The sequence below is a fragment of the Alligator mississippiensis genome, chromosome 9 (assembly GCF_030867095.1).
Source record: "Alligator mississippiensis isolate rAllMis1 chromosome 9, rAllMis1, whole genome shotgun sequence".
NCBI lineage: Eukaryota > Metazoa > Chordata > Crocodylia > Alligatoridae > Alligator > Alligator mississippiensis.
This window is the reverse complement of record NC_081832.1, coordinates 56,322,662-56,350,490: the sequence shown is the minus strand read 5'-3', so window position 1 is coordinate 56,350,490 and position 27,829 is coordinate 56,322,662. Positions and strand designations below refer to the sequence as shown.

General features: G+C 43.2%; 1 protein-coding gene across 2 annotated transcripts; it reads left to right on the top strand.

Annotated features, from left to right (window-relative positions):
* The first annotated feature begins 71 nt into the window (after nt 1-71).
* Nucleotides 72-27,829, top strand: HMMR (hyaluronan mediated motility receptor). 2 transcript variants are annotated; one of them, XM_006276568.4, is made up of 18 exons: nt 72-253; nt 1,407-1,484; nt 2,057-2,142; nt 4,727-4,807; nt 5,548-5,736; nt 8,027-8,113; nt 8,685-8,785; nt 11,001-11,075; nt 12,567-12,745; nt 15,193-15,341; nt 15,702-15,916; nt 16,688-16,804; nt 21,555-21,713; nt 23,877-24,029; nt 24,149-24,248; nt 25,718-25,894; nt 26,412-26,574; nt 26,801-27,829. In XM_006276568.4, exons 1-18 carry the CDS (start codon nt 208-210, stop codon nt 26,818-26,820), a joined length of 2,175 nt encoding a protein of 724 aa, XP_006276630.1. In that variant the 5' UTR covers nt 72-207; the 3' UTR covers nt 26,821-27,829. The 2 variants fall into 2 exon arrangements, with proteins under 2 accessions (XP_006276630.1, XP_019334179.1); XM_019478634.1 differs by lacking the exons at nt 72-253; nt 1,407-1,484 and having other exon boundaries at nt 2,064-2,142; nt 4,662-4,807.

Genomic DNA, 27,829 nt, shown 5'->3' with positions numbered 1-27,829 from the left:
GCACAACGGCGCTAAGCCCCAACTTCCGGGTGGTTTCCTGTGCGTGCTCCAGCCGGCGGCAGGAAGGAGCGGCGATTGGCCGAGCGGCTCACAGGTCGAGCGCTGTGATTGGGCGCCGGGGTTTGCTGGGAGAGCGGTTAGGCACTTTGAATCCGGCGCCGGGGTCGGCGGTGGCTCAGGTGCGCCGCGCTCTGCTGCGGGGCTGTCATGTCCTTCCCCAAGGCGCCGCTGCGGCGCTTCAACGACACCGCGGGTGAGTCCCGCCTGCCGGCGCTTGCCTTGCCCGCGGGGTGAGCGCGGCCGCCTGCAAAACTGGGGGAGCCGGGCGGGGTTTGCTTTCCTCCGGTTCTTTTTTCCTTTTATTTCACTGTACCCGTCTCCCCCTTCCTGGCAGGGGGCGCGGCGCTGCCCGGGTTGATTTCAGATCCGTCCGCTCCTCCGTGCCGGGGGACGGTGGCGTTGTAACGTGCTCCCCAGTCGTCGGGGCCGGACCCGCTCCGCCTCCTTCAGCTCCTCCTCGTGACCCCCAAGCACTGCCCGGCGCAGCCTCGCTGCTGCCGCCCCACAACACGGCACCCCTAGAGTTTAACGTGTAGTTGTAGGGGCAGGTTGGATGGGGATGATCGGGCTAGTTGGACTAGCTCGATGGTTCTCAACCTATCCAGTGCTATTTGTAAACCTCAGTGGCCAGCCCTGACCCGCTGTCCCAAACCCCCAGTGTGGGGGAGTGTATGTGGGGGCGTGGGCAGCAGCCTCTTGAAGGCTGCAACAGTGCCAGCCTGTAAGGGAAAAGCTGCAGCTTCCCACGTTTCTCTCCTTAAAAATGGATTCTCCTTTAAAAGTTTCTTCGCAACCTTTTCATATGTTCTTCCGACCTGCTTTTGGGCCACGACCCACGGGCTGAGAAACACTGGACTAGATGATCTCTGGAGGTCTCTTCCAGCCCCGCTTCTCTGTGATGCTGTGACTTGCCTGTGTTCTTTTATTTGTGCCTTGCTCTCGCAAGAGAGGAAAATTTTTCAACAGGATGAACTTGACACGGGCGGGGGGGACACATGACATTTTAATTAGAGCAGCTTCAAGAGCCACTCTAAAGCACCCACAGCATCTGATGTATTCAGTATCCTGCACTTCAAAATAGCACCAGTGGCTCTAACTAAAGCTCATTCGGGCCATTTTGATGCACGGAGATGGTGGATACGCAAGACGTGGAGGCTGCTGGAGTAATTCCAGCACAGTAAAAGCAGCATCTCCGCACATCTACAGGCACCCGAAGGGGCACTGAATACATTTGTTCATTGTGGCAACCCATCCACAAACTTAATTCTCTCCCTGTCAGGTTATTCCAGTGTTCTCTGCTGTGCCAAACATCACTGTCATTTTTTTAACTTGCATCCCATTGCTAGGGTCCCATGAAGTCGATTCCTCAGATGCTGTAAAAGGCCCTATGATCTCTGACAAATCCCACTTCAGAAAACAGAAAGGTAAGCAGTGCCATGGCTTGACACTTGGCAAGCTTTGGAAGTTTTGGAGATCTTGCAAAACAGAAATTGTAGGTGCTCAAATGCTGCTGCTTTCCTTTTTTTAGTGTTTTGAGATTTTTCAGTGTTTTGCTTTTTACTCCATGATGATTGCTGATTATTAGAGGGCTGCTGACAATTTGAAAGTATGCTTCTTTGTATCTCTTTCCCTGGTGGCTTTTCATGCATCTGCTTCACTGATTTCTTCCCACCCTGCCTCCACCACCCCTTAGTGTAATGTGTTTGCAGTAATTGTTTTTCTTTTGAAGTTATCACCTCATTGCAGTGTAGCAGTGTGTGAGTATGGACAGGGAAAAATAAAACAACACTTTTAGAATGGACTACCTGTTGGAAGGACCGATCTGATTCTTGTAGTGCCCAGACGTATAAGGCTGGTGTATGCACTTGCTGAATGTAGACTAGTAAAAATAAGTAGACTTGGGATTTGAGGTGGATGAACTCAAAAAATATGTCCTTTCCCCTCCCCCCCCCCAATGGTTTGCTTCTAATCTAATTTGATAAAACTTTCTGTTCAGGGACAATGGAAAATCAACAGAATTTGAACAGTGAAAATATGCCTTCTCCCACACATAGAAGAAAGTTCCTTTCTCTTGGAACAGTGGTAAGATTCTATTTGCTATGCCAAAGGTTCCCAAACTTTCTTATTGTGTACCCCCTTCCAGATTTGCCAACTGCCTGCATACCCCTACCAGCATATGTTTTAATCCCTTAAATGTTAATTATTATTTTAATGAAAATTAAATCTATTACGCAATTTTTCCCATGTACCCCCCAGAGATGTCTTGCATATCACCAGGGGTATGTGTACCACAGTTTGGGAACCCCTGTTCTATGCCACTATTTGCACTGTTGCCTGAGTAAGTGGGTGACTGGAGCTGGAGAGCTGCATGCTTCTTCTTGGGAAGGAGCAGGCAATGAACAGCAGTTCAGGTGCTGCTTCTCTTTAGTGTGTGGGGTGTCTCAGAATACCTAGCCTCTGTGCCCCTAGAAGCATAGGTCTAGGAATAGAATCATAGACAATTTAGTTTGGAGGGGACCTCCAACCCCCTTGCTCAAAGCAGGACCATCTCCAACTAGATCATCCCAGCCAAAGATATGTCTAGCCAGGTTTTAAAAACCTCCAAGGATGGAGTGTCTGCAACCTCTCCGGGTAACCTGTTCCAGTGTTTTATTACCTTCCTAGTGAGAGGTTGTTTTTTTTTCCCAAAGATCTAATCTAACTGTCCCTTGCTGCTCCTTGTTCTGTCATCTGCCACTACTGAGAATAGTCTAGCTCCATCTTTTTTGGAACCAACTTTCAGGTTGTTGAAGGCTGCTATGAAATCCCACCCCAGTCTTTCTCTTCTCCAGTTCCCTCAGCCTCTAAATAAGCCCAGTTCCCTCAGCCTCTCTTCATAAGTCATGTGCCTCAGCCCCTAACCATTTTTATTATCCTCTGCTGAACTCTTTCTAATTTGTCTACATCCTTTCTGTAGTGGGGGGACCCAAAACTGGACACAGGTCTCCAGATGTGGCCTCGGCAGTGCCAAATACAGGAAGAGAACCACTTCCCTTGATCTGCTGGCAATGCTATTAATGTAGCCTAGTATGCAGTTAGGCTTCTTTGTGACAAGGGCACCCTATTGACTCATATTCAGCTTATTGTCCACTGAAACCCCCAGGTCCTTTTCTGTACAACTGCTGCTTAGTCAGTTCATTGCCTAGCCTGTAGCAGTGCATGAGATTGTTCTGTCCTGTGTGCAGGACTTTACACTTGTCTTTAATGATCCTCATCAGATTTCTTTTTGTCCAATCTTCAACTTTGTCAAGGTCTCTCTGAATCCTAGCCCAGCTTTATTTACTAAGTTTCCAGCTTGGCGTAGTCTGAAAACTTGCTGAGGTTCACTGCCATCTCCAGGTCATTGATGAAGATATTGAACAAAACCAGCCACAGAACCGACCCCTGGGGCACTTGATACTGACTACCAACTAGACATCAAGCCACTGACTGCTATCCTATGAGCCCAATGATTCAACCATTTTCTATCCACCTTACAATCCATTCATCCAACCCATGTTTCCTTAGCTTGTTTGAGAGAATGTTGTGAGAGACTGTATCAGAAGCCTTGCTAAAGTCAAGGTGTATCACATCCACAGAGCCAGTCATCTGTCATAAAAGTCAGTCAGATTGGTCAGGTATGACTTGCCCTTGGTGAATCCATGCTGACTGTTCCTAATCACCTTCTTTTCCAAATGCTTGGAAATGGCTTCCTTCAGGTTCCTCTTCCCAAGATCAGTCTGCGATACTGTGGTCAGGAGTAGTCAATAGAGGTTGGGTCTGTAGAGTTCTGGCTGCATTCCTGAGCAGCCAGTTGCCATGCAAGGTTTAGGGGTACAGTGTGGAATGCCTGGAGGATTGAGCAGAAACTAGTCACCACAAAGCTTCATTTCTGCACAAAACAGTGGACCAGTTCAAAGGATCAGTTCAAAATAATACCTGAAAATCCATGTGTACTTTTGAAACATTCAGGCAAGCTTAATGTGTTCTAAACTGGTTTGTACAACTGTACACTTGCAATTTAAACAACATTTATAACAGTCTGTTATGCGTGTTCACATCCATTCGTGTAAACCAAATTGCTATGCCACAGGGGAGAGAATAGGTGATTTTAAGTGCAGGGGTTTTTTTTAAACTTGAGCTAGTAAATTAAGTGTTTTTGGCACAGGGAAAGTTTTGAAAACAAGACTGGAGCTTTAGGCTTTCTATATGATGCATGAATCAACAGTCATAAGGAATTTTATTTATTTTATGCTGGTTCGTGCTTGCCATTTTTCACATTTACCCCTAATAGTTTATTTTGAGCAATGTCCAAAAAACCTTGCAATGGAAAAATCTACCTGAATTTAAAATGGTCTGTGCTTAATTTTGGTTGCTCAAAGATGAAGATTTGTAATTGTCAAATGCTTTTCTCTGTAGTATAATACTAGATGTTCTCCTGCATGCTATCCTATTTAATAGTTCCTTGTCCTTTTGGCCTAATGATATTGTGGCAAAAGGCTTTACAGGTTAATTACTTCAATGGTGTCTTTAGGAAAGTTAGTACTTCAATGTTTTTAGTTTCTGTGTTAAATTCCTTGCAGAAATTTCCTTGTGCATCATGAAGCTCATTTCAAATATCCTCTCAAACTTACCTTGTTTTCCAAAGCCAGTTAGTGGAGTCCTGAAGTCTACAAAGAAGGCTGCCCTTTTGAAAGAGCAGAGAAAGCAGAAGATGCTAGAGAGAGAGGTATGAACAAATAACTTAAGAGGGAATGTGGTGGGAGGGAGCATAATGTGTGTATTCGTTAATGAAATGCCGTGTAAGAAACAAAAACTACCGACAGACCTCTTATTTATTGTCACGTCTGATTTAAATTCAAAGTAGTTGATGAATTGCTGTATATAATTTCCTGAGCAAATGTTTACCAACTCTGAGTAAAAACTACTCGTGGGGCAAATCAACTGAACGCTAACTAGCCTTTCATATAAATGAAAATGAATCCCATGCTGAAATCTCTTCTTTCTAGAGAACTCAAAGGCTTCTAGTCTATGTACTATTCACTTGCTGAAGCTTGAGATCCCTTCAGAATTATTTGGTAAGGCTGGGAGCAATAAAACATTTCCCATTAACATCAGGGTCTATCTGAAACGTTATGAGCCGGGGGTCAGGTTAGCAAAGAATATCCTCCTACCGCTTGCTCCAGAAGTGCATTTTGGCCCACGCTGTAGGTTTTGAGCCAAGACTAACTACATTTTTACTAGGTGAAATAAATTTCACAATCTGGATAGTGAAAACCAAGCTACTGAAGTGTTAAGGATATAAAATCTATTGAGTTTAAAGACAAGTGAAGTGCCTTCAGCTTTGTGTCCATTACCTGATCTTTCTAACAGTAAAAACAAATACATCTTGGGGGATAATGAGAACAGAACAAGCATAACTGGAAATATTAACTGTGGAAAAAATAACTAAGAAATAACTCATTTTAGATTCGTGGATTAGTGAAAGAACGTGGAGAGCAGGATAAAAAGCTTCTGACTCTAGAGGAGGATCTCACAAAGATTGAAGCAAAATTGACTGTTGCAGTCCGCGAGAAAACATCTCTCTTGGCTAATGTTGCTTCGCTTGAAAAGCAACTTCTTGAGTTAACAAGAACCAATGAACTACTAAAATCAAAAGTAAGTAGAATAAGTAGCTGCATGGGTGACTGGTGCTTCCTGAGTCAGGGGACCACGTGCCCCTGCAGCAGCCAGTCAGCGATGGGGGGTGGGATCCCTCTGCAGCCGATTGCACCCACCAGGCACACTGCTCATGCTTCCCACCAACAGCACTTCTCCTGGCACCCCCACTCCCCAGCCAGTGCTCGCAGGGGGGCACCAGCTCTTCCTTCTGTCCTCCCCTGTCCGTCACCTAAACAGGGAGCACTGGCTGTCAGGAGGTGCACGTGCACCTCCCTACGCATCACCACTGAGTAGCTGCTTGTTTGTATGGGACTGTTGTTTAGATTTAATAACTTCCTGTGCCAGGAATCTGTATCTATATCACAAGCATTGTTAATATGTTTGAGTCTCTTCTGCATGTGGGCCTTATCTCTTAGATGGGGAGTAGAAGGTGGAAGAGTTCACAAACGGAAGCATACATCTGTATGAATGGAGTGTGCTCATCTGTGCTACTATATGGCAACACAGTAGGAATTTTAATAACTTCAACAAAATAAAACAAAGGCCTAGAAAGGACCTTGGTCATCTAGTCTTTTGTTTTGTAGTTAGGCAAGATCAGCTCTACTAAAATATTTGTGGAGGTTGCTTATCTAACTTTCTCCTCTATAGGTAATCTTTTTAAGTTCTTAACTATCTTGGAGAGGACTTCATGATAACAACCTAAATCTTCCTTCTGGCAATTTTTAACACCATTGCTACTTGTCCTATTCCCATTGCACATGAACAATTTTAACTCCTCCCCTTTGCAGCAACGTTTTACACATTTAAAGGGAGCTTAATGCAGACTAACAAAATTAACTTAACATTTCTGTTGTGCTCGCTCACTCACTTGTCCTTGTTTTTCTCATGTACCTTAATCCCAGTTACAAGGTTGGGGTAGTTTAGGTGTTATTACATCAATGTGTTTGTTTTGAGCCTGTGGGGCAGGTGTATAACAAGTCTGCATTCCAAAAAATGAGACATCTGATGAATGCTTTTAAGAATACTTTCTTCTTCAGCAGGCTGGCAGAGTTCATCATGAAGTAGAGATGAGGGAAGGCAGGTATAAGGTTACAAAGTAGCAAATGAAATCCTGGCTCCGCTGAAATTACTTGAGAAAGTTGCCCTACACTTCAGGATTTATGGAGCTAGGATTTTCACCCACTTCTAAACCAGTGGTTCTCAATCAGGGTGCCACGGGACCCTGGGCTGCCTTGATCCTTTTGAGGATGCAGTAGGGTACCACACAATAGTACTGTTAAGTGTGCCCCGGGCCCTTTCCTGCCTGTGTGGCCCAAGGCACGTGTGCAGCTGCCACCATGGAGCCCAGCCTGGTTTCTGGAGCCTAGTGCATCTGTTTTGCAGCCTCCCAGGCTCTGGGCAGCTACAGCAGGTAGTGAGAAGGCTTCAGATAGCTGCACCAGAGTCCAGAGCCATAGTACCACCTCTGTGGCACCAGTGACTGCACACGTGTACCTTGGGATGCATGGCCTGGAAGGGCCTGTGGCAGCACAACCCCAGCCCCTCCCTTGCTGCCAGCTTGCAGGTAGGTGTGTATGCATCTGCCATCAGCAATGAGGACCAGACCCCTTGGCTCCCTCACTGCCTGCCTCTGGCATGCCCAGTCAAGGCATGGGTGGAGGCTGAGATGTTTTTGGCAATCCAGTCAAAAATGTTGCTGACTATAATGAAAGTCACTCATCAGGATTGATTACTTGCTGTGTTGACTCTAGTTTTAGGAATACTCTGAATTTATTGCTTCAGGTTTAACAGCAAGGTCCATGCCAGCAATGCAGGCTAGCTAAAATCATGGGGAAGTAAGGCTCGAAGAGACCTCAAAAGGTGATATACTCCTCTCTAAGTTCAGTATGAAAAATGGACTTGGTTAAATATAAAAACTTTCATAGAACTCTCTCATTACATTGCATGACTTAAATGAGAAATACTATCAAAGTTTATAGCCATGTAGCCGTTTGCTCATGGCTTGCCCTTTAAAGCAATTGTACTATGTGCTGTTCTTCACTTGCAGCTTTGGAAAAAGCTAGTTTGACCCCAGTACTCCTTTCCTGCCATGGCAGGGATTCGGACTTGATGATCTGCTCGGGTCTCTTCCGACCCTACCAACTATGAAACTAGGAGCAAGAAATGTACCTATTCTCTTAGTGGAACGTCAGTACCAGGGACTTCATGCAGAAGAAGACTGTAATAAACGAACATGTAAATTTGTTTTAATTTTAACTTAAACACTTCCCTATTATCTCTAATCAAGTTCTCAGAAGATGGTACACAGAAGAAAATGAGCAGCCTTTGCATGGAGTTAATGAAACTCAGGACCAAAATGGATGCAAAGAATAAGGTAAGTTACAGTAATGAAATGGCTGACACTGATCTCTCTTGGAACAAAAAAACAGGGTGACCTGTAGACTAAATGAATTACAAATTACTTGAGCATGATAGGCTTTTCTAACTCCCTTGCAGGAGGAGGTTTCCTACTCTCTTCTATACAGAAATGTAAAACTACCCAGTTTAAGTAGCTTCCTAAGATTTGCAATGCAATCTATACCAGAAGCAAAAATGGAATCCCAGTAGTGCAGAGGCTTAGATTTTCTTTGTATTTAGCTCCTTCCCAGAATAAGTGGTGCCTAGTGGTTTGACAGGTTTTTTTTGTCACTTTTTCCATATGTTGCAGGAACTGTTAATGGATGCCTGATGCTTCATAGGCATTTTGAGTTAGAAGTCCTACTTTGGCACAACTATAGGCAGTTCTCATTAGTGTTAAATTCTGAATAATGATGAATTGCATTTGGTGTGAGCTAGATAAGCTTCTACTGTACCTGAGTAATGTAACTTGCTGGTTACATTTTACACTGTAAATTCCTTTACATTTATTAATCAATTGTAATTGTTTTTGTTTTCACTTTTTAAAGAATGTACTTGCAAAGCAGGAAGACATGGAAATGAAGCTACAGACAGCCCAGAAGAATCTAGAGCAGTCTAAAGGAAAAGTAGCACAGTTGAAAGAAAAGCTGTAAGTATTAAAAAATATAATTATCTTCAGATTTCACTCAGATTGCTGTTTCTTATGCTTAATGGTAGGACTGTGATATGGCAATAAATTAGCATTCAGAAATTGCTCAGGGGAAGAAAAGATACTCGAACCAGGGAGTTTGACTAGTTGCTAGTAATTGTATTACCTTAATACCAAAAGAGTAGTTGTACAAACTCATAGAGGTGCACCGATACATTGGTCCGATATCGGATCAGCACCGATATAAAGAAAACTTACTATATCAGAAATCAGCCATATCAGACCAGGCAAATTATCATTGATAAATGGCCCGTGCATGCACACAGCCGCAGCATAACACAGGTGGCGAGGAACACAGCCTGGCAGCTTGGAGAGCTGCCTCCAGCTGGTAAGTCTGGTGTGGTGGAAGGGGAGGGAGGAGGGAAGGGGCTAGCGGGCAGATCAAGGCCCCCACAATGAGGGAGGATGTGGGGCAGGGACTGGGGAAAGCACTGCCCGGGCGGGTGCAGCACAGAGCCATGGTTTGGGGGGCGCCGGGAGGATGGGGCCAGCTTCCGCTGCTGCGTACTGCTCATCTGGGAGCCGCTGGTCTGGCGGCTTCTGCCACTCATCTGGCAGGTATGTTTCCCCAGATCTTCACGGGATGGGCTGGGGCTGTGCCAAGCTCTTCCTGGTGGGGAGTGGGGGCTGCACTGGGAAAGGGTTACGGGGGGGAGAAGGGGCTGCAGCCACAAATTCTCCGTAGCCCCACCCTGCTGGGAAGAGCTTGGGTTAGCACCAGCCCGCCCTGCGCAGATCCAGGAGCACATGCACCCCCACACCCTCCCAGACAAGTGCTGAGAGCTGCTGAGTGAGTGCTGGATGTGCTGCAGCTCCATGCTGCACCTGCCCTGGGTGGGCAGCACTTGCCCCAGCCCCACACCCTCCCTCCCTCCTCCCCTTCCACCATACCAGACTTACCAGCTGGAGGCAGCTCTCCACGCTGCCGGGCTGGCTATCAGAAATCATATTGGTATCAGACAATATGACTCCTTAAAAATAGGCTATCGGTATTGGCTCTGAAAATCTCTGCCTGTGCACCCCTACCAATTCAGGGTGGGCCTAATTTTAATAGTAGGTATATTTTTACATACTGGTAATTGATAGTTGCTGTCCCTTTTATCTTGATTTTTTTTTTTTTTTTTTTTTTTTGTTAAAGGACAAGCTATCCTATATACCATGTCTTCCAACTCATATCAAATAAAGCATCCTTTCCTTTACTAGCACAATAACTTTCTCTGTCAACTAAAGGCTCGCTCGCTCACGCTCTCTCTCACACATAGAGAGAGATTACCTTTAGTTGACAGAGGGAGGTATTGGGCTAGTAATTTTGTGTGCGTGTGTGTGTAGACTCCTGCTGTTAGACAAAGGGCTACCTACTATATATGTGTGTGTGTATAGACTCCTGCTGTTAGACAAAGGGCTACCTACTATATATATATGTGTGTGTGTGTGTGTGTGTGTATACACACACACACATACATACATACATACATACATATATATAGTAGGTAGCCCTTTGTCTAACAGCAGGAGTTAAAGCAAGCTTAGCATGTGTGGTTACATAGGAGTGATGGCTTAATTTTGTTAGGCACTGGACCCAAACTAGAGATTTCAAGTTGCAGCAAGGAAAGTTTAGGTTGGATATTAGGAAGAATGTCTTATTAGGAAGGTAGTAAACACTGGAACAGGTTATCCAGAGAGGTAAGGGAATCTCTATCTTTGGGGGCTTTTAAGACCCAGCTTGACGAAGCTTTGGCTAGGATGATCTAGTTGGGGATGGTCCTGCTTTGAGCAGGGGGTTGGACTAGATGACCTCTTGATGTTCCTTCCAACCCTAAGTTCAATATGTGGCTGAGCTATTGGTTTCTTTGCAATTTCGCGTGAATTGTTTGATTGTACCCTATGCCGCCATTCCAGTAAAATGGGGAATGTACACAGGCATTCTGAGAATTGCCTGACTTTGAGGAAAGAAATTCTGTCACTCCCAACACATTCTGAATGCGTGCCAGTTTTGGTGTCCTTGTAGATGTAGTCTGGTTTGAGACCTTCTGGCTACCATAATATTAGAAATACATAGGTAGAAAATGCTCTAGTCTTAAGTTGTCTTGAGCTTTGAGCTGCTCCTAAATATTTGACAGCTGTCATACATGTACACTATCTACATTTATTTCAGATCTGCCTCTGAGAAAGAGAAGATAGAAGAAAAGTCTGATACTGAGAAACTCTTGGAATATATTACAGAACTCAGGTAATAAACCTACGTGGCTTAGAGTCTGGCTGGACAAGTAAAATATCAACAAAATTTAAGCATCATTTAAAGACTTGAGACTAAATGTTTAATTTTATTTGTAAATGGATTAACTTGCACAAAAAATAAGCATATGTTTCCCTTCCATAAGAAAGGATCATCAAATAATTGTATAGAAAGTTTAGTCCTTTTCTTTAGTTTTGTGAACTTTAAACGTGTTGAAATATTTCGAGTTAAGCAAGGTTTCTTCTCTTATGCAGAAATTATTTAGTTTCCTTCATATGCTAGAAAGAGTTTGGTGTCTAGGTCAAGGAAACTTCATCTGCTGAGAAACCATCCCATTTTCATGACCCTTATTTAAGAGCTAACGGTATGAGTTTTGGAAGCAACAAAGGCGCTCAGATGTAAATCTGAGATGGATCTAATCTCGTTGGAGGAGGGGTATAACTCAGTGCTGCCACACAACTTGGTGTAGAGGAATGCTGTAAAACCTGTGATTCTTCTTCCCTGGGGTGGGGAATGAGGGAGGTATCAACTCTATAGCTTAGTTAGTTGGACTAACAGGTGTAGCATCATAGTACAAAACAAGTTGGATACAAATCAGTTTGGTTTCATTTGAAATAATGTTGTTTCTTTATGACAACCTATATTATGGCTTAGCTATTTAAAATGTGCTATTTGTTGTTAAGTCAAGAAACAACTAACAAAAATCAGTAACCAAATACTTGATCCAAATTTGTTTCAAGCAAATCAACTCCTGCAGTAGCCTCTTCTGCATACAGAGTGAAAAGAGAATATTTTGCTTCCACTAGGTTAGTCATGACTGAAAAAATAAAGACCTGTTTTTCTTTTTAGTCTCTGAATAAAAATGCAGTGAGAAGATGAGCCCTGTTGGTTCTAAAACAAGTCTTGAAGTATAGAAACAATTAATTGAAATCATAAGGAGCCTTAACTGCAGCTTGATTTAAATTTTCTGGATATCTTTCTTACTGAATACATTTAAGGCAACTGAAAACTTAAAGATGTGAATTAATTTTAACTGAATTTCAGTTCCTTCCAAATGTCTTGGCACAAATCACAAGCGAATTCTATAGAACTAAGAAATGAATCAGCTGCCATTTTGAACATAATACAAATGTAAAATAAGGATCTGAATAAGTATTCAACTATATAACTGCTTTAAATAAATGTGTATAATAGTAATGTGTTTTAACATGATATACTACTACATTATAGCTAATACATATAATTATAAGTCAGCATGTCTTAAAAGTTACCAAATTAAAAATGTCCTGAGGAAAATAACCAAAATGCAAATATAAAAACAAGATTAAAATTGATTGAAATCAACTGACAGGGTTTTTAATCTAAATCCTAGTTCAACTGCTAGTTCTGATTTAAATTAATCCGTCCTGTTGCATATTGTGCCGGTACGTAAACAATATTTTTTTAAAATGCGTTGGTGATAGACATCTGGATTTTCTCCTACAGCATTATTGCAGAAGAGGTAGAGAAGTACAAACTAGATGTTGTCCATATGGAGAAGATACTACTGCAGAAGGACCAGGAAACTGTAATCCTAAAGGATTCCCTTAAAGCCAGAGAGGAGGAGTTGTCTAAACTCAGTAGAGAAGTAGGTGCAAGATGCCAGCTGCTTGAACAAGAAAAAGGTATTTTAGTTTGATTATGTTGTGAGCTGGGGCATCAGTTTCTTGCACATCATAATTAACTAGAGCGTATGTGGTGAGCTTCTAATGCTTCTTTTTTTTTAAAAAAAAAAGTATTTTACGTTCAAGTCTGAACATAAAACCTGATTCCAATGAGTACTCATTCTTTATCAAGAACTAATATATTCCCTTGGCAGGAGATAAAATGCAAGGAAGGATTGCTGGAGGAAGGATGGGTAGCTATGGAGTTGCTCTTCATTCCACACAAATTAAGTGTTCCCAGTCTACCAGAATTCTGATCTGGTAGCTGCTGGTTTGAGACTCGTTCTCTAAGCAACAACACAGTACACAGCATTTTCAGAATTCCTCATTCCCATATATCACTGTATCTTCTGAGGCAGATTTTCATAGTATCTTTAAGCTTCCTTATTGCTTATCATTAATGATAAACATTGTCTTCTCAAACTTAGGGTAAAGGAATTTTCAGATGAGAAAAGGCTCATTTAGCTCAGGTAGGGGAAAGTAGTTTTAAATCTACCATGATGGGAGAGTGTCACAAACTCCCTTCAAATGCAGAAATGATTTGGGGGCTCTTTCCTGCTGAGATATTTGGTCCAATTTTGATTTAACTAACTTTGTGCTTGGTCTTTTATCTTTAGATTTAAAAAAAAAGCTGTATTCACTTGTAAAATTCATACCATTGTATGGGTTAGGTTATGCCACGCATATCCATTGTTGCAGTTGTATCAGCTTAATCAAGAAGTTATAGCCAGCTCACTGCTATAGAGATGGGCAAGAGAGGAGATTCAGGGACACTTTGAAGGCATAATCTGAAGAAACACTATATTAACATCAGTACCTGGGAGACTCAAGCACTGAATCCCCCTCGGTGGTGCTGTAATGTAAGACAAAGTATTGATCATTTTGAGAGAACTCGCTGTAGAAGCAGATAAATGAGACAAAGGGAAAGAGCTGTGATCTGACAATTCCAGGAGGAAGGAGTAGATCCTAGTGCTATTTGCCACTTCTGTAGCCAAACAGGTGGATCTCAGCTCAGTTTCCTCAGTCATCTACAGTTTGGCAAGTGCCTTCCCTAATTACTAGAAAAATGTTTGAGGAATTGCTACCACTGCTGACAGTTAGTTATTTACATGTCAAAAGATCTGTGGCGTGCATGCCTAATGAACAAGGGATGCAATTAAGTATCATTGGCCAATCGTTTGAATAAGAACAAGAGCAATAGCCCCTCCCAGACAATGCATGTAAAAGTGTATTGTTGCGTTAAGCAACCAAAATATTGGCAGTATCTGCCTATAAGGAGAAGAGAGAGGAAAGGATTTTTGTAAGTGATTTATCTTTTATTGGACCAACTGCATGGTTGGGACAGATTTTATGCAAGCTTTCAAATGCAACTTTTTTTAATTCAATCTAGGGCAAGTAGCAAGTGCATTGAGAAACATGAGCCCCATATATTTCAGGGGGTCAGACGTTCCAGAGGAATTCCAGAATCCACAGGCAAGAGAGAATCCTCAAATCCTTTAGAAACTTCCTCAGAAGATAGAACAATACTGATTGGAAGTGGGGGGGAGAAGGAAGCAAGAAGGGTGACTTGGAGGTCCTTAGGCGGAATCTCTTAGGTATGAGGGATGCTATTAGACAAGGGATGTCTTTGGATTTTCTTCTGCCTTGTGGGGGGAGTCCAGGCCCCTGGCTTAGAGCTGGTAGAGTCAGTAGGGAAGCTGATCTGTAGAAATGCTGAGAAGACCAAAGCAAACGGTTCCCAACCACGGGTTGTGACCCAGATGAGGGTTGCAGGGGCAATGCCAGTGGTGCCGCACGCAAAAGACGAGCCATGCTGGGAGCTCTCCCATCCCCGGGCTACTGCCGCTGCACTCCTCTCCCAGCAGTGGGTCTTGGGGAAAAAAAAGGTTGGGAACCACTGCTCTAAAGGACTGCAGTAGTCTGGAAAGAAGGTGGGACATGTTACCACTTAGTTTGAAGGCAGAATGAAAAAAAACAATGATTAAGGGGGGGGGAAATGGCAATTTTTTCCCTCTCTGTAATATATCCTTTTGCTGTTCTGTTGTCTTACGGCTTGCCCATGGCAACGTATAATCTTGAAACAAGGGATATTTCTGATGTGCCTCTATTGTAGAGGGGACCCAGACATTGGAATGACCCCAAAGGGAGTCCTCTTGGACATGGAAAGGATTCCCCTGTTCCAGCTGTGGAATCTGATGTAAGGGGAGGTTGATCTGAGGCTTGTGGGAATGAGGAATCATCCTGTGAGAGACTAAGTCTGCTTCTTGAAACAAGAAGCGGGACAGTGCAGGAAACTAGTACCTGGCTACAGGGTCCCTCCAGAACCTCAAGACTGCACTAACAGAGGCATATAGGGCACAAATCCTTATTTCTCTAAGATTGATATATTGATAACTTATTTTCCATAGAGAAACTCTTCACTGAGAACCAAGAAAAAGAGCAAAGTATGAATGCTGAAATAGAAAGCTTGAGAGAGAAACTGAGTCTAGAGGAGCAAGAACACCAAAAGCTGCAACAGAAACAGGAGGACACTTGTTCTCAGCTGCAACAAGAGAAGGTAGACCACATAAGGATCTGATCTCATCTAATGGAAGGCACTGAATTCCTCTGGTGGTTAAACTTAAAACATAGGACAAATATACTGGCAACTTAGAGTTTGTCTACGTATGGAAAACTAGCCAGCATATCTATAGTGGCATAGCTAACTTGGAAGGGAATCATACTTATTCTAGAAACATTGGAGGTGTTGCACCTCTCTGGAGGTGTTACAGTATCATAATTATAGCAGAATAGTTAGCTGTCAGTTTGTCTATGTTTAGGATAAGAGCTTATCTTTGCATGAAAGATAATGTGGATGGATACATTTTGCTTAGTAAGAAACTGGTAGATCCTACGATTATGTACTCTGTTCCTGCAGGAGTGTGCTGCTTCTATGCACCAGAAGTTGCTTGAGTTTCAAGAGGAGGCGATAAATGAGCGACGACTCCTAGAAAAAGAATTAGAAGAAGCAGTGAATGAGCTGGATAAACTGCATGCTAAGGATGAAAAGGCTGAAAAAATGGTAAAACAACTGGAACAAGAATGCAAATCCAGAGCTGAAGAGCTAGCACAGATACAAGCAAAACTCAGAGGGTATGTGAAAATAGTAACTCTTAACTGCTTTTAATCAGAGAAATAGAAATACTAAACTAAGCTTTTGGAAAGTGAGCGTATAAATGTGGTCAAACACTCAACCTGATGGAGCAATGGGTAAACAAGATCTAAGTAGATCACTAAAACCTTACTTTCCTAATATATAGGAGGGATACCATGATGCTTACTAAATCAAACTATATTTATTTACAGGGAAAATGTTAAGCCATTAATTAGTTTTACTCTTTGCCATTGGTTTCTAGACTGGAAATTGAATAGGTATAAATTGAACTGTCAGACCCAAGTTATTTTGGGGGAAGAAAAATAATGGCAGAGAACCAAAGCTAAGGTTCTGTACACAAACGTATACAACTTAACATGTCTAATGAGCTAGATTTAGCTCCTAAAATCTGTTTTTGTATGTAGAGTTTTGTGGCGGGGAAAAGTCTGGAATGAGTTTAAGCCAAGTTGAGTTGGATGATCATAGCTAAGACTTGTCAGTAAGGGGTTTTTTTTTACCACAAACACTCTACTCCAGTGTAAAAAGAATCACATCCTACAGACTAGAAATTTAAAACAGTAGCTAAGGAAACTTAAGTCAAAACTGCTAGAATGTTTCATGTTGCTTGCACTCATGAAATTTGGTGCCAATATATACAGATAGATAAAACTTGGTTTGGATGAGTTATAAGAGAAAGCTAAAAGAGCAAGCCTTTTCCTATAGCCAGTACAGCTTAGACTCCAGAACAGAATGTTAAATTCTCTTTTCAGGAAGAATGTTGAGCTTCAGAGAATCAATGACCTGCATATCAGTGCCATGAGACAGATGCAAGAAGAGCACAGCAACACACTTCGTAAACTTGGGGAGAATATTGCTGAATTTGAAAGGTACTTGAAAGTCTCGTGTTTCCTGTGTAGTTTGAAACAAAATATGTTGCTCTCTTATTCAAATCATACCTTATTTAGAAGTTAACATAAACTGTTAGTGGCATGTATCTTGTTATTCCATTGTGATGATGCTCATGAAGAATGTTCTGACATGCTCTGGCTTATAGGGGAAACTGTTGGTTTCACCTGAAGATGCAAACACTGTATTTACTCAGAAATAGGACAAACCCTCCCAATAACTACATTCTCTATATGGAAAACTTATAAATGTGTTGTGATTTTTCCAGGCATAGAAACTATATATTGAAGCTTGCCTTGAATTTGCCCCCTCCCATTACTACAGCAGAGAAAATTCAATCTGTGGGGTCAGGTGGCCCATTCTTGCCCTCCTCCGCTCTGCCTACCCCCTTGCCACCTCTCCCAACTTCTTTCTGCTGCAGCCCATGCCTGGAATTGGGTGTTCGTGTCACACATCCTGGAATCTTTCAAAAATGTATATGCAGATGAGGTGTGGGACCACCTGGTCTGTCTCCGCTTCACAGATCGTAGGTTTATAATAATCCATAAACATGCCAGAGGCAGACACATGGGGCAACAGAGCTTCTTATCTAGATACATTTGGTAATGTTTGCCAGGCATTTAAGGCTGATGAAGAAACAGAAACCATTGGAAGTGAGATTGAAATGTGCTGCTTGGCTGTGGGAGTGAAGAGAAAGTTAAGTATTCATTGCAGTGGTTCGCTAACAGTTGAAAAAATCATTGTTGAGGGGACTGAGCACAATGGATACAATATCTTACTCAGATGGACTGTACTAACCTATCCTCGTGGTAGGTTCCCATCAGTATGTTTGCCCAGAATGGCGTGTGTGTTTTACAGACATGCTCAGTGTGGGGTACATTCATAGATTTCATAGACATTAGAGCTGGAAGGGACCTCATGAGATCATCTGGTCCAGCAGCCTGCCCAAGGACAGAAAGTCAGCTGGGGTCAGAGGACCCCAGCCAGATAATCATCCAAACACATCTTGAATGTGTCCAGAGTAGGTGCTTGCACCACTTCTGGTGGAGACTCGGATGGTAAATTCTTCCTTATGTCCAGTCTAAAACAGTCTTCCAGCAGTTTGTGACCGTTGGACCTTGTTTTCCATAGGGGAGCTCTGGTGAACAGACGTTCTCCCAGGTCCTGATGTACACCTGTGCCTCTCAGCCTCTCCTCATGTGGCCTGCTCTCTTGGCCTCTTATTATGTATGTAGCTCTCCTCTAAACTCTCGAGCTTCTCCACGTCCTTTTTAAACTGTGGAGCCCAGAGTTGGATGCAATAAAGGTCTGAGTATTGAACCCTGAGGGATGCCACCGGTCACCATATGCTATGCTGACTTGGTTCCATCAAAAATCACTCTCTGGGTCTGACCACGGAGCCACTTCCCGAGCCATTGGACCATAAGGTTCTCAAGGCACAACCAACCTCCTGAGCTTGTGAAAGTCAGCTTTCCTAAAATCAAGGATTTCTACATCGCCAGCGTTTGTGATGGATAAGGAAGGTGATCAATTTGTGATCACTGTCACCGAGCTTCCCTTCAATCCTCAGGTTGCTCACTAGATCATCCCCTTTTGCCAGATCTAGCAGTGCCTTGCCTCGTGTCAAGTATCATTAGCCAGGCCTGTGGGCTTCTTGAGTCAGAGCTCATCAATGCAGGTGAGGAAGCTGCACAACTGATCAGAATGCTCCCATGAGATGTCAGGGCGATTGAAATCACCCGTGACAGCCATGCACCGAGAGTGTGCAGCCTCTGTTAGTTCCCTAGAGAATTCATGGTTGAGCTCTTCCTTCTGTTTAGGAGGTCTGTAATAGAATCCTACAGCCATTGGACCATAAGGTTGTCAAGGCCTCAGTTTTGCCATGAGGACATCATGAGAGACCAAGTCAAAGGCCTTTGTGAAATCCAAGTAAATGACATCAAACTCTAACACTCCCCCCCCCCCCCCCCTTGCATCTAGGTGACATGTCACCTGGTCATAGAAGAAGATGTGGCTGGTCAGGCATGACCTACCCAAAACAAAGCCGTGTTGGCTGTCTCAGAACGGCTCCTTCTGTCAGCCTGTTGTTGATGGATTCTTTGATAATTTTTTTCCCAGGTCTTACCAGGGATTGAGGTCAAACTGATTTGGCCTGTAGTTCCCTGGATCTTCCTTCCTTCCTTCCTTGAAGATAGGCACCACGTTGGCTCTCTTCCAGTCTTCAGGAACCTCTCCTGAGTGCCACGAGTTATCAAATATCTGTGCCAATGGTCAAGCTATGATGTCGGCCAGTTCTTTTAGCACTCTTCTGTGCATTCCATCAGGGCCCGCTAAGGATGCTACAGATGTTCAGCCTCCTAAGGTGTTCCCCCACAAGGTCACTAAATGTAGGTGTGTGGTCACCCATACTCTCGTAGTCCTGTGTCCTGTCAGGCAGGGTGACCCCCTTGGGCTGATGGAAAACCGACACAAAATAACCACTGAGGAGATTAGCTTTATCCTGGGTATCGGTTGTCAGCTGCCCCATTTGATTTAGCAGGAGTCCAGTGTTGCCCTTATTTTTCTTTTGATGTCCTGTGTATCTGAAGGACTTTTTTATTGTCCTTGATTCCTGTAGCCAGTCTGAGCTTGGTATCGGCCTTAGCTTTTCTGGTTCGCTCCCTACAGGTGCAGGCCAGTGACACATAATCTTCCTTAGAGGTATTTCCTGTCTTCCATCCCTTATAGGGTTTTCTTTTAAGATTGAGGAGGTCCATGAATTCCCTATTTAGCCAAGGGAGTTTCCCAGTCCTTTTTTACTACCTTTCCTGTGAGCCGGAATGGACTTCCCTTGTGCTTTTAGAATCGTGTCCTTAAGGAGCAACCACTCTTCTTGGACACCCTTCCCTGTCAGATCATGATCTATCTGGGCCTCGACAACCAACCTCCTGAGCTTGTGAAAGTCAACTTTTGTAAAGTCAAAGATTTCTACATTGCCAGCTTTTGTGATGGATAAGGAAGGTGATCAATTTGTGATCACTGTCACCAAGCTTCCCTTCAATCCTCAGGTTGCTAATTAGATAATCCCCTTTGGCCAGATCTATCAGTGCCTTGCCTCGTGTCAAGTATTATTGGCTAGGCCTGTGGACTTCTTGAGTCAGAGCTCATCAATGCAGGTGAGGAAGCTGCACAACTGATCAGAATGCTCCTCCCATGAGATGTCAGGGTGATTGATATCACCCATGACAGCCATGCACTGTGTGTGTGCAGCCTCTGTTAGTTCCCTAGAGAATTCATGGTCAAGCTCTTCCTCCTGGTTAGGAGGTCTGTGTTAGACTCCTACAGTGATATCCCGTTCACCACATTCTCCCCGTATTCTAACCCAGAGGATTTCAAGTTGCCTTCCTTGGGTGCCTGTGTCAGCTAGTAGGGAAGTGTACTGCTCCTTGACATAGACAGCTACACCCCTGCCCTTCCTTTCTGCATGATCCCTCCTGTGCAAGGTATAGCCATGTGCACCTGTGGTCCAGTCATAGGTGGAGTCCCACCAAGTCCGTTATCGCTGAGATCATATTTGTTGTTGCTTAGCAGGAGGGCCAGTTGCTCCTGCCTGTTCCCCATGCTCCTGGCTGTAGTGTACAGGCAGCTGAGCCTGCAATTGGAAGCCCTAGGCTTCTTTGTATGCTTAGGAGAGTCCTGTCTTTGGGCTGGGGTAGGGGTAAGTTCAGTTGTTTCCTAACTTACTGATTATGTGCTTGTCCCCTCCTGGGTTTGTTCTGATGGTTGTCTGCCTGTCCTCCCGGTGAACTTCGATGTCCCCCAACTCCTCAGTCTTCCGTTTACCTCTTCAATACATCTTTTCCTCCTGTGCTCGTCACCCGTAACCAGGAGGATAAAGTTCATAATTGGCTTCCATTATTGAGCACGTACGGCCTCTGGCAGCAGTTTAATGATAGACAATGTATTATGAGGAGGCTTTCTTGTATGCAAATGTAAGATGAGGGCTTTTTTCCCCATGCTGATTGGTAGAAAAAACCTTGTTTTATATTTGAGTAAATATAGTACTAGTAGCAAGATGAAACTTGCTTATGTTGCAAAGTATTTTAAGATGATTTAATATACAGTCAAACTGTCATCTTAAAACTTTATAAGATAGTGAGGACAAGAACATGCTCGTGGGTTTAAGTTGTAGGATAAGAACTTTTATGCCAATGTATTAATTGTAGGCAGCAACTAAACACATATTAGTCCAGCATGCAATTACGCATGATAAATTAGACTTGTTTCATTGTGCATGCTACCATCAAAGATTAAATCTTACCTAAAGCACTTAAAGAGAATTGGAAAAAATAGGACGTTGGTGTGCATGGGGGGTGGGAAGATTCTTTTTCAAAAGGTCTTCTAGCCAACATTCAGCTCTTAGAAGAAATAAAATTTGACAGCAGCAATAGCTCAATACAGAAGATACTGTTAATTTAATTCTTGACCTTCTGCTAATTCCTGCCGGAAATAATTGTGGACCAAGCCTTAGGGTTCTGTTTTTCTACAGGACTGATAATTGCCTATCTTGCCTACTACAACTCTAACAGTCTGTTAGCTCTAACAGTATCTTGTATCTCAAAAACATCTTGTATCAAAACTGTAGCAAATAAACCCATGGTGGATTTTTAATATCCTCAACAGATTTGAACACTGTAAAATATGGGCTGTGACTCAAGTAACATGCTTACTGCAATTCTGCTTTCATTCTAGTTACAAGTTATCTATGGCTGAAGAAATATCTGGTCTCCGGCTGGAGAATATATCTCTGCAGGAGAAAGTAGCTGAACTGGAGACAATAGGTCAAGATACCCAACAACAACTACAGGAGATAGAACGTGCTAAAGATAAAGCCAAGGAAGAATATGCAAGGTATGGAGCTGAATACTCCTTAAACTGAAGAAGGTACATATGATGTATTTATGGCTTTCTGTTCTTAACAAGAACCACAAATAATGATGCTGTAATGCAGGCCTCATGGTGGGCTGTATGCAGCCTGCAAGGAGTTAATTTACCACCTGCATGCATCCCCTTGGCACCATTTTCCCCCTCTGTCCCTCTTCCTTTTGCTGCAGCCTGGATCTCTGGGTTTCCACTCTCTCTGCCTGCTTCCAGTCCCAGCCTCTGCCCCTCAGGGCAGGTTGGTGCAGCCAGTGAGGAGCCAGGGGGCCTATGTAGCATGTGACCCCTGTAGCTCAGAAGTTGGACAGCTCTCACATATTTTGTGCTGTGAAGTTGGAGGGTAGACCCCCGTGGAATCTGAAAATGTCTTCATGCAGAACCCATAAGACTGTCTGAACTTATGGGGAAATCAGTCAGTCCAGTTGAGTCATAAACACTCTTCCAATAGTTTAAAAATCCCTCCATAACTTGATCAGTGGGCCTTTTTCTTGGAGGCATCACAAGCATTTAACTGCCACCTCACAAACAAGCAACAAGCAGTTTGCCCCAAGTTAGTTAAAACTCTGGCCACAGCTAGACTCCCATACAACTTAATTGTACAATGAAAAGTATCAGACACCTACTGAACCAAATAGATGTGATAACTATGTACATCTTAACAGCCAGTATTAGAATGCAACCATCAAATAGATCATTAAAGTACAACAACTCTTAAAGGACATAGAGAATCCACCTGCTGGAGACAGAGCTTCCAACAGACACAACCTGGACAGTGTTGCAGACTACATCTGGATCACTGGCCAAGAGAATGGAAAACAACCTTGAAGTTTGGTTCAGAAATATAAACAACCATCCCAAATTACTTTTGGCAGAAATTAGCAGAAGGCTTCTGTCATTGCTAGGAACTTCCACATCATCTGGTGAGATAAATTGCTACCTAGTTCTCAGCTTTCCTGGGGCCTCTGGAGCATCCTGGATTTGGGGTGTGGTCTGCAATGAGATCTCACTGTGCATCTCCACTGTTGTGAGAGCCATGTGTGTGTGTTCATGCGTGCACTAGGTGGGGTGTTTTTTCATGCTGAATTCCCCAGGGGTCTTAAGCTGAACACGGAAATAGAGGGCAGGTGAAATCTACTTTCCTTTCTACTGGCTATGCAGAACTGGGCACTTGTAATCCTGCTGTCACCTCTTCTTAGAACTTTTAAAATAGCAGCATGATTTTATTAATCCAACTTCTGCAGTTTGAGGTCTTAAGGCAACTTAAGCCTCAGGGTGTTTAAGACTTGAGATCAGGCTACATTTAAGCTAGGGGTGTCAAACTGAGCAGTGCAGGGCCAGCCCACAGGCCGAATTGGGACCAGGTGCCCTCATCCTACACTACCTGATCTGTGCTGCATGTGGCAACCCCTAGTTGGTTCGGGACTGCACTGCATGCGTCTTCAGTCTGAGCCCCTGGGTGCATGGGGCTTGCAGACATCATGCTTAGTGTGGGTCCTGGGCTAGCTAGAGCAGCAGTTGTATGCAGCACGGATCCCAGAGTGGCCAGAACGGACACTGCATGCACCAGTGTGTTGAGGTGATATGTCAATGAGTTCATGTTAAAATATAACAAACTAGTATGAATTTGGGAGTCAACTTTAGCATTTCATGGAGGTTAAAGCAATTCCTGCTGGCTTTATTTAAGGATTTTTAAGAACAAAATGTTAGTATTGTCTTGTATAAAAAACTCAATTACGCTTTTTCTGTCCAAGTTGGCTAGCTATTTGTTGAGGCCCACAGAGTAGGTAGCAATTTCTGGTTCTAATATCAGATTAAAATGTTGGACAACTACTAGACAAAAAGAACTATCTTCAGTTAAAAGCTAACTGAGCTGAACATTCCTTCTTGTAAACTTTTAAAGTAAAGTTTCTGGAATTATATTGCTTGTTCTCTCCTTAAAGAGACACTGCCTGAATTATTATTGCAATAAAGAGTGTAGAGTGAACTAACTGTATCCCTGAACTCTCATGTACTCTGCTTACTCGGACAATGCTGCTAGTGTAAACGTTCAGACAACTCTTTTAGTAAATGCTGTCAAGTCAGGAGACAGCAAGACAATCTGACAGTAGTTCATTATCATTTTCTCCTTCCCAGAATGCTTCTAGATGCTCAGACAAAGTTGGCCTTAAAAGAAGCAGAAATAAAGAAAGCTAATGAATTGTACAATGCACAGATAACTAACCTTCAGGAGAAAATGGAAGAACAAACTGAAGAGTTAAAGAAACAGCTTGAAGTGGAGAGATCAAGGTAAATCCTGTTTCAAATAAGTTTATAGTAATACACCTAAAACTAGACTCATTATAGGGAAGCTCAGCCAGAATACTATTAACTGCAAAAGTACAATTCCCTTGTGTATCTTTATTCAGGAAAACTATAGATGAAAATGTGGCAGCTGGCTTGAAAGAAGAGATACAAACTTGGCGTACTCTCTATGAAGACTTGCATAATAAAACCAAACCTTTTCAGGTTAGTCCCTTCCTTGGTGTGGTGCAAAACAGTATTTGAAACTTGGAGGTCTTGCATCATTGTGTAAGTCAACTATTAAGATGCTAAGTCACTTTCAACTGGCATAATACAGGTTTCCCTTGATTTTATGCGGGTTCTGTATATGCAAATTCGCTCTTATGCAGTGACTCGTTTTATACTTAAAATTTGTTATATGTGAGGTAAATTCGCATTTATGCAATCAGCATAGGTGCCCCTCCCCACAAGCAGGTAAGTCTGTGGGTGGAGGGGAAAGGGCCCTGGGGCCAGGGCCCCACTCACCCTGCTTCTCCTGCAGCTGCTCTGGGAGCAGCTGATGCCAGCTGCCTGCAGCTGCTGGCGTGCACCATGCCCTGAACCCCCCTGGGGTTCCAACCCAGCTCCTAGGCTGCACCATACCGTAGTGCAGGCAGGTGGTGTCGCTGCTCCTGGGTTTGCTGCAGCAGGAGCTGGGGTGAGTGGGGACAAGCAGGGCCCCAGGGGATTTGGCATGGTGCAGCCCAGTGTCTGCAGGTAGCTGGCGTCCGCTGCTCCTGGGGCTGCTGCAGCAGGGGCTGGAGTGAGTGGGGAAAAGTGGAGGCCCTGGGCTACAGCAGGGAGCGAAGTGGAAGGAACTGTAAGTGGATGCAGGATAGGGAAGGGGGCGCAGCTCTTACTGCTACAAGCACCCCCAGAGGGCTGCAGGCTGGGGGCGCTGTGCCAGGCTCTCCCCAGGGGTGTGTGCCCTCAGATCTGCTGCAGGCTGGGGTTGGCAGCACCGCACTCTTCCCAGCACACGGCAGCGGCACAGGAAGGGCAGGTTGATGGGGGCTATGGCGAATCTTGGGGTAGTAGCAGCCCCACTCCCAGTGCTGCTGCCCGCCCCAAACAATGGGAAGAGCCCGGTGCTGCTGCTGGCCCCCACCTGCAGCAGCAGCCTGTTCCTAGTCCTGTGTGCACATCTGGGGGCAGGTGCCCCCCAGTAAGAGCCTGGTGCAGCCCCCCAGCCTGCAGCCCTCCTGGGGTGCATGTAGCAGTAATAGCTGCACCCTGCACTCCGTACCCACTTACATTTCCCTCTGCTTTGCTCCCTGCTGCAGCCCTGGGAGTGGGACACAAGCTGTGCCGCACCCCTCCCCCCACCCCTTCCCCAGTCCCAACCTTACTCCCTCCCTTACCATCGTAGGAATGTATCCCTATTTCTTACATTATAAACTGGGTTCCCTTTATGCAAATTTGATTTATGCAGTTTTCCAGGAGCACATGTACTGCATAAACCGAGGGGAAACCTGTACTTTCCTAACTAAATACTTATGTTACAATTTAAGCAGCTAAGTATCCCTTACCTAATCATGGGTTTCTTAACTAAGTTGCAGTTTAAGAGGAAAGGCTAACTATTCTCTAACTAAAACTGAAGCAGCAATATGTTGAGTTCACTTACTGTAAGATCTTTCACTCCAACTTTATTTCAGCAACAGCTAGATGCATTTGAGGCAGAGAAGAATGCCCTCCTGAATGAACATGGTGCAGCCCAAGAAGAACTAAACAAACTAAGTGATTCATATGCTAAACTACTGGGCCATCAGAATCAAAAGCAGAAAATCAAGCATGTTATGAAACTAAAAAATGAAAATATCCAACTTAAACAGGTTCGTCAGCTTTCATGTTTGATAAGCGCCCAGTAAGCATAACATTGATTCCTGCAAACCAGTATGTCACTATTGTTGTAGACTTCAGCATCCTAAAACTTCCACATCAGTTTGTTAACATAAAGTTAAGTTCTACTTGAGTGGGCTTTACTATATTTGGAATAAATTCCTTTAACCCAGAGACTTCTCTACTTTGAGTTAATGGACTTTCAATAAAAAATATTTCAGCTTGGCCTCTAGTATAAATGTGTCCCTACATACTCTTGTAGAATAATTGCATTTACTTAGCAAGTGTTGTAAAATACTAGAACCTCCCCAAAATTTTTATTTTGGCAAGAAAAACCAACCATGGTACGTTAAGCTGCTACACCCTTGTTGGATGCAAATAATTCATTAAAGTTTCCAGGTACCATAAAGTTTAGTGTTCTGTAGCATCCTAACTTTCATACTATTACAAACTTGGATGTCCCCGCATGCATTTCTAGACCTTTTAAAGTATTCATGTTTGCTATTTCAGGAGGTTTCAAACTTGCGTACACAAGTAGCTAAGGAAAAACAAGCTCACAAAGATCTTCAAGACCAACTACATGCAATACAGGGCATCAAGCGTTTTGATCCTTCTAAAGCTTTCCAGCATGATAGCAAGGAAAATATTGCTCCCAAAACTCCTTTTAAGGAAGGTGAGTGTGAGTTTTCAGTTGATGGTTGTATGGAACTTTGTCTTGAATTTAGCCAAAACAAGACTTTGGAGGTTTTATATTAACTGCCTTCTGTGTTTGAGGTGAAATGGCAACTCAAACTTATCAGAATTCAGTAATGGCATAGAATACCGAGTTGTAAAGTTAAGTGAGTTCTGTGGTGAACAGTGTTTAAACGCAAGTGCTCATTGCAGCTTCTCTGTTGCAGGTAACAGCAATAGAAGTTAAATCTGTATACTTGCCAGGAAACTTAGATGTTACAGTGAAGATTCAAGCAATCATGCTATGAAGTGGTGAAAAATGGAATTTGTATGTTGGGTCAAATATGAACACTTACAAAACAGCTTAACCAAGACTTTATTTTAAAATAAAAATCAAGTGTTAGAGTTTAAACTAACCATGTATGCTAGGTTATACCCTGGCACATCTAAGGCTGTGGATAATTACGTACTTCAAAGATTCCCTGGTCAGCTACCTCTTCACTGTGTGGAACAGGGTGGTGTCAAGTCAGCCTAAACTGCTTAAGTACTTTTTCTTGTTGTGTTTAACAGTGTAAGGTGGAATATATGGCCCTGCAGAAGAACAGGTGGTTTAAAAAGGTAACAACTGTAGTAAATGAAATAAGCATAGCTTGTTTTGATCCAAAATGGGCTTGGGCTTGGTGTGTCAGCTGTTTAACTGTCCAGGTATTCTGTTTGCGTGTCTTGTTTCACATGTGACTCCTAAAACAAAGAACAGATGCAAAATCAAGTTGCACAGTTGATCACTGGACAGTTTCTAGTGTGATCCACATCAACAAAAAAGACCACCTAACTAGCATTTTTAGGACAAGATTTTCAGACGTTGATCTTTTTAAAGAGGTCTTTCTGGTCAAGTTCAGTACAAACAGGTGAGGGTGGGGAAATCTTCTTTGGCTTGTCTGTATTCCCGTCTCTCAGAGGACATGGTTTCTTTCTCAAAAGACATCGGTCATCGTGCACAAATGTTAAACTCTCCAGTCTTTAACTGTCATAAATGATATATACCCCTTCAATTTTTAAACATATGACTTGGAGTGGGAAAGAACATAAAGGAGGAGTCTCTCTTTATTGGATGGAAGATTTTAAAGGGAATGTGTGTAAAGATCTCATTCTATAAAACTTCTTATATGAAACTATGAAAAGGTAATTTGAGGCTTAAATAACTTGAGCTGTAAGCTTTTGCTATATTTTCATTAAATAAAATATTTTAAAATGAA